Here is a 7,292-nt window from a genome sequence, read left to right as displayed (position 1 = left end):
AGAGAGAGAGAGAGAGAGAGAGAGAGAGAGAGAGAGAGAGAGAGAGAGAGAGAGAGAGAGAGAGAGAGAGAGAGAGAGAGAGAGAGAGAGAGAGAGAGAGAGAGAGAGAGAGAGAGAGAGAGAGAGAGAGAGAGAGAGAGAGAGAGAAATTATTTTTAGTATTTAAAGCATGAGTGAACACCAATGAAAAGAGAGCAGTGGAACCATTTTGCCTGTTGACAGATCAAAAAGAGTAGGACATGGTTTTGGTGCACTAAAATATGTCTTGTGTACTGTGAGCAAAGCACAGGTTTGTTGCTTTGACTGGGCAGCATTTCTCAGATGTTCAGAGAGGCCCAACAGGACAGCTTATGTAGTCAAACACAGCAAACAGGTGAAATTATGTAACTGCTTTGAACAAATAAACATGCTGGTTGAGTGGGCTGGAAACAAACATGATCTGCACATTTGTAAGGCACATTAAAAACTCACCATCTGACAAAAACATGGCCCACTACCCTGCTCATTTACATACATCACTTTACCAAGATATAGTTATCAGGGTGGCTAACAGAACAAATCACAGCATCATTTTCCAGCAAGAGTTGATAAATGTTTTTGTTCATGAATCTTTATTATTGTTGTTGTCATGAGTAATCATAATTAATATTAATAGCTGTTATGGGGTGACAATTATTGTAACTTAAATATCTTATAGTTTAACATGAAAAAATGCAGGTGTAATGAATCAATTTTATTTATTAATTTCTTTGATGCATAAAAATGTGTAGCCAAATACATTTATCATGTTTGGTGTTCATTCTTCATCTTCATTAGAACTTTAATTAAACACTTAATATACACATCTTTCCTAAACTTTCTTTTTAAACTTTCGCTTCTTTCCTAAATTTAAGAAAAAAAAAAGAAAAGAAAAGTCAGGTCTTTTATACATGATACAAAAATACACGGATGATGAACATTAACTGTAAACAGAGAAAGATGGCTGCCAAGAGAAGGATATACTCCTAGGAAGTGTAAATATTTTACATATATTTACATCATTTATATATACACACACGGACACATTTCAAAAGTATTCTCAAATTACGTTTCAGTAACCACTAAAGTCACATTACAAGTTATTCAGTGTATGCAAAGTTGCTCGAAAGTAGCTAATGGACAAGAGAACCATAGAATTCAAGGGATTTCTGTTCACTATCAGCGGGAAAATTAACCAAACTGTACTTTAATTTTATTGTAGATTTATATATCATAAATATGAAAAATAATGACTGCCGTTTAAAATGCTAGATGCAGGAAAAAGGGCCTTGACACACAAGTCCTGATATAATTCGCAAACTGGTTAGAACTAATCAGGAATTTATATTAAAAAATTAATTAATTAGAATCCAAACTTTTTTGGAGGCATTTCTAATAGCTTAGCATTACATGCAGCCTCTTCATTAAGGTTCATGCGATGTGGATGTTGTATAAGCCATTGCACGGGCCTTTAAATACAGTAATGGGGGGCTTATTGGCCACCTGTTACCTAACCATGCTTAGGACTGCAAGGCTGAAGGAGGTTAATTATAGTTGATCCTTGGGAAATGACACTGCCCATGCCATTTATTTCTTCCCATTTCCAAAGTCATTCAATAGCTGATACGTTAAATTTCAGTAGTATTACCAGTAAGAGGTCATATAACCCTAATAAAGACATTTGAAGAGTGAGCTACATTGATGCACTGTAATGTCATATTTGCACACCGATAGGTCGAAATTTTGATGGTCTGTATAAAACCTGTTTGGCTCAGTCTGTACTTCAAGCAAGTTATATTTCAGTCTTTCTTATTAAAGAAACCCGATGATCTAGAACTGCTACAATATGGTGTATATCGCACAGTGAAGTGTTCATAAACAAGAGGATCTGTGATTACTCAATCTACTGAAGCCTGCGTTGATACAAAGCTCAACCTATTCAATAGCTTTGCGACAATGCACGATGTTTGGCGAAATATTCCGAGTGTGTTCCGATCCACTCGGTCACTTACTTTCAGTGATCTTCTGCAATCCCAGCACATCCTCCGGGGTGATCGTTTTGTTCGCAAGCAGTTCCTCCTCTGTGGTGACGGGGACCCCGACGTCTGTCGTGTTAAAGCCCTTCTTGACTTTCATGGCCTCGGATAAATCAGGGTTCGAGTTCGCTTTGCTGCCGCGGATGCTGTGGCGGTTATTGCCGTTGCCGGTGTCTCCGCTGCTGCAACTACCGGGATTAACGCCGCCGGACTTCTTAGAGCACGATGGGTCCTGGCTGTTGCCTGTGCTGGTACAAGAATAGCTCATTATCCGTTCCTCCTCCACCACCCCCCTGCTCCCCCGGTCTAGAAAAGACACAAAACAGTCACCCTCCCGCACCCGAAGAGCTGAACAGGTCGCCCGTTTAGAAGTATTTAAATCCTCCTGTTCTCCGCTCAATCTGAACCTCTCTCGCGCTACAGCTGAGGGACGTACTACTGCGCGGCACGAGGGGGTCGCCTGCAGTTCAGTGGCGCACGGTGACAACAGATGACACCGTTTGACTGATAAAAAAAAGACTGCTTTGAGTTCAGCGCGTTGTATTTCTAAGGAAATAGTTTTTAATAAAATCAGTCGTCGAGCCTGGACTGAACTGGTCATTCTAGCATGTAGTGTGCGCCGGATATCTGTTTTGAATGATCCCGTTTGTCGTGTGGTATGATCCAAATTGATTCGTGAATGGTGTGAAGGTGTATTAATTCAGCACAACCCCCAGCAGATATGAGAAATTGTAACGCCAATATTATTATTTAAAATAAAAATAAAACTTATATAGCTGTATATACGTTTTTGTTTTTTTTTTACTTTAAATCTAATTTCAGGCTGCATTGACATGTGCTGTGAAAGTCTTTGATTCGAATTTTGATTCAAAACTCTTAAAAAGAAAGGTTCCATTAAGGGTTTTACGCAGCAATGCCAGTGAAGAACCATTTTTGGGTTTCCCACAGAACGTTTCAGTGAACGGTTCTTAAAATAGCCTTAAATAATCAAATTAAATCATCTTTTGCCACCATAAAGTACTTTTTGTGCAATAAAAGGTTCTTGATGGAACCATATATGCCAATAAACAACCTGAATTTAGTGAAGTTATGACAGTCCACAAGAGGACGCTACACGACAGTAGGCTACAACAACAAAAAATAACCTAAACGTTGATATAAACGATATCAACATTTCATTTCATTGATACCAGAGAATGAGACACTGATTTCTTAACACTATGAAGAAAAAAACCCTAACCCTAACTCGAGCAATTCATCAAATAATGCATCTTCGAATAATTCAAAGAACTCCCTTTTAACCAATATAGTTGTGCTTACTGGTATAATAGCCTGGTATATTACAGCTGTTGTTGTTATGATACAAAACTAAGATGGAATCAAACCTTTATAGCTTAAAAGACAGAACAAAGGCATAAATAAATGTCATCAGCAACACGTTTATGTTACAGTAATGTTCATGGTGAGTTTATTAATAATATGGCTGAGAGTGTATGTTTGTAGAAGAGGACACACTCATTTCATCTCACAGGCCTGCTGAGCTGGCTTGTCTCTTTGTCATCACGGTGTGGCTGCTCTCATCAGCAGAAATCCACACACACACACATGCACATACAGACATTTTTACACACAACCAGAACTACATTTGACACACACACTCACACAGAGCTTAACAGATACACACGTCATACACATTCGACACACACGCCTCCACCCTGGACAACAATGTGCTGACTGCAGTCTGTGTAAGGCCATTGTTTTGCAAAGAGACCTGGGTCGAGGTTGTGGGCTGAGCATCAGAAGTCATTTCACAATGAACGCTAAAGCTGTTCAGTTAATTTCAAATCACACGGACTGAAATGTTCAGGTCTATACATTGACATAAAAAAGATATTTGGAGTACGTTTTACAAGAAAACTCCATTTTAGTCATTCTACTTCCGAATTTCACACTAATTCAATGCCGTTCCTTTGCAATTATTTGTGAAATTAACCAGCAGTCGAGTGAAAATTGTTTCAAAGTAAATCCTACACCTATTTGTTTTCAGTATATGTGCATCTTTCAATGTAAATGTCCTATGGTACATAGTTTTTCTAAAAACCCATGTATTGTTCCTGAATTTGATATAAGTTGCAATTGAACACAGTAGTTTTTAGACATTTAAACTGCTGTAATGTTAAATTTGTCGGCATTTGAGCTCAACCAGTATCCGCTTCATTGATTTGGAAAACACACTGATTCACATTAGCATCTGCATTGCAATGTTTTTCCATTTATGGGTCAGAAACTCATCCGCGTTACTCATTGCATTGTCAATGCATCTCAGGCATCAACAAATAAAACATTTGTATTATGTGAAAACCAATATATTTCAGTGCTATTTTGAATAGATTTTTTCCCTTATAAAGTCTGTAAAATACCAAATACTGTCGCAAAGACGTCTTCAATTCACATTTGAAAGGCCTGAAATGAAAATCTCGAGTTATAGTATATAACCTTTTATGTAATTCACATAAATATGACCTAAAATCACATATTAGTATACAGTGCTACCTTTATAGTGTAAAAGTGAGTTGATCATCAGGTAGTGGAACATGAGAGGCCATGCAGCTCCATGGCCGCTCATTGGTGGAGATCAGTTCATTGTAAAGAGCATGCGGAGGAAATAAAGGACTACAGTTGAGGTCAGAAACAAAAGGCATCCAAAGCAAAATGCTGACAGCAGCCGGGGTCTGTGAATCAGGGAGCCCCATTGAAGCGGCGTCTGTATAAATAGCCCCACAGATGCCTGAGCAGGAGACCGCGTGGTGGATTCCCCTCAACGCATACAGCTCATTCTATTGGGTAAGTCTGGTAAACCCTGTACCTCTGCCAACTTTAAACCAGATTAAACAAGCCTGGAACACCATAGTGAGCATTACATATACAGAATGATAAATCAAACAACGATCCACTGATACAATCAGACATGCTAATTATAATTATGATAGAGGAGATAATTATGATTCAACAAGGTATTTGAACAAGACTGACCTGATGTGCATTAGACTGTAATATAAGCCACTCTGTTTAATTGATCCAACAATGTTCAGGCTTGTTGCACAAAGATGTTATGAAGAAAAAAAAAGCACTTGTACTGTTTTTTTTCACAGTATGACAGGTAAGTGAAAGTAGAAATGTATGAAAACTGTTCATCATGTATGGCATTTTAGGGATGTTATACAGCGATGAACTCTTCTGAGATGATGTCTGATTCTTTGCATGCAGGTCAGTCAGCGCTGAGATATCTGAAACAATGGCTCTGACAAACCCTATGTCAATGCCCATGGGACCATGGAAGGTACAGTGATTTTATTTCTTTTTTTTAGAAGAAGAAAAAATATTTTATTTTTATTTCATTTAATATTTAATTCATTGTTTTTATTTTGTCACTTATGCTCACCAATGCTACATTTATTTGATCAAAAATGCAAATAATATTGTGAAATATTATTAAAAAATTTAAAACAACTGTTTTCTATTTGAATATATTTTAAACTGTAATTTTAAAACTGTAATTTTATTCCTGTGATATCAATGCTGAATTTTCAGCAGCCAACAGTACCATTAATACATAAATAAATAAATAATCTCATTTTCCACAAAAATATTAAGGAGCAAAAACTGTTTTCAGTATTGATAATAATAAAAATTTATTCAATTTTAAATTAATTAAAATTATTAATATTTGAGCAGCAAATCAGCATATTAGAATAATTTCTGAAGGATCATATGACACTGAAGACTGGAGTAATGACGCTGAAAATTCAGCTTTGACATCACAGGTATAAATTATATTATAAAATACATTCAGATAGAAAACAGTTTTTTCAAATGGTAATCATATTTCACAATATTAGTTTTACTGTATTTTTGATCAAATAAATGCAGCCTTGGTGAGCATAAGAGACTTCTTCCAAAAACCTTAATTATTCCTAACTTTTGACTGTTGATGTATGAATTTATTTTGAATTAAAGTAAAAAAAATAAATAATTTTAAATAATTTAAAACAAATTTTAACACGTAAATAACAGGTAAATTTGTCCCCCGCACTTTATTTCGGGCAAGTGTGTTCACATAGAGGTTTTCAAGGGTTTTTCAATTTCAGTTTTTCAAGTTATATCCAGGTAATAAATGAAGTATATGAATAATGCAGTGCTAATTGACATTGCATCTATTACAGTATAGAAACTATTCTGCCTTACTCTGTGATAAAAATGGAAAAAATGGGTTTGTAGTATATAAACACAAATCATAAAACTGTCAAAAGGAAAATATTTTTTAAAAATTAAAAAAAATATTATAGAATATAAATTATTGGTTATTGTCCTGCAGTGTATTTGATTTCTTTGCCAATTAAAATAAATAAGAGAAAAATAAAACTTGTCAATTAAAAAAAAAAAAAGTATTACTACATTTCTGTCCCCCTGACTCCTGAAAAGATGGCTACGCCCCTGGATATCTGTGTGTATTTACACATCTCTTTCTTTTTCAGATTACTGTTTATGATCAGGAGCATTTCCAGGGCAGGCGTTGTGAATTCACCGCTTGCTGCCAGAACATCATGGAGTACGGAATGGAGACTGTCCGCTCCCTGAAGGTGGAGTGTGGCGTGTGAGTAAAAGCAAGCATCTTTGATTACCTGAGTAAATCTCTCTTCCTCTTTCCAGCCCCATCTCCTAATGGTTTCTTCTGACTCTAGCTGGGTAGGTTTTGAGCACTCTACCGTCAATGGCCAGCAGTTCATCCTGGAGAAGGGAGATTACCCTTGCTGGGAGGCCTGGAGTGGCAGCAATGCCTATCGCATTGAGAGGCTGATGTCCTTCTGCCCCATCTATTCTGCTGTGAGTGAGACCATCTGCAGCAGAGACACACAATACACCCACCAACAGACTCTCTGATCATCACTATTTCTCAACACATTTACATTTTTCATAGTTGTAGATACATGGCATTAAATTGAGTTGAGAATAAATTGAATTTGAATTGAGCTAGTAAAAAAAATTGCAAAAAGCATAACTGAAATAGAATTAATAATCAGAAATATTAGAAATATAAATCTAAAATATTTGTTAAAAAAGCAGTAAATCATAATAACAAAATGTATATGAAAATGTAAATATACTAATAATCAATGTTTGAAAAGCTACATTTATGTATTTATTTATTTGCTTACACGTTTCATACACCAGGGGTAT

At 36.2% G+C, this 7,292-nt stretch overlaps 2 protein-coding genes across 2 annotated transcripts in view; one reads left to right on the top strand and one right to left on the bottom strand.

Annotated features, from left to right (window-relative positions):
- Positions 1–2,656, bottom strand: part of LOC107704800 (protein unc-119 homolog A-like) — a 28,188-nt gene extending 25,532 nt beyond the window's left edge. The window contains exon 1 of the mRNA XM_016507827.1: positions 2,031–2,656. Coding sequence (XP_016363313.1) covers positions 2,031–2,655 — 625 coding nt within the window. The 5' untranslated portion in view covers position 2,656. The remainder of the gene's footprint in view (positions 1–2,030) is intronic.
- Positions 2,657–4,817: 2,161 nt separating this feature from the next.
- LOC107704801 (beta-crystallin A1-like) overlaps positions 4,818–7,292 on the top strand; it is a 4,797-nt gene continuing 2,322 nt past the window's right edge. The window contains exons 1-4 of the mRNA XM_016507829.1: positions 4,818–4,898; positions 5,322–5,394; positions 6,590–6,708; positions 6,797–6,938. Coding sequence (XP_016363315.1) covers positions 5,350–5,394; positions 6,590–6,708; positions 6,797–6,938 — 306 coding nt within the window. The 5' untranslated portion in view covers positions 4,818–4,898; positions 5,322–5,349. The remainder of the gene's footprint in view (positions 4,899–5,321; positions 5,395–6,589; positions 6,709–6,796; positions 6,939–7,292) is intronic.

Source organism: Sinocyclocheilus anshuiensis, unplaced genomic scaffold (assembly GCF_001515605.1).
Source record: "Sinocyclocheilus anshuiensis isolate Anshui unplaced genomic scaffold, SAMN03320099.WGS_v1.1 scaffold2304, whole genome shotgun sequence".
Taxonomy (NCBI): domain Eukaryota; kingdom Metazoa; phylum Chordata; class Actinopteri; order Cypriniformes; family Cyprinidae; genus Sinocyclocheilus; species Sinocyclocheilus anshuiensis.
The sequence above is the reverse complement of the archived record's forward strand: the minus strand, read 5'-3'. Positions and strand labels throughout refer to the sequence as shown.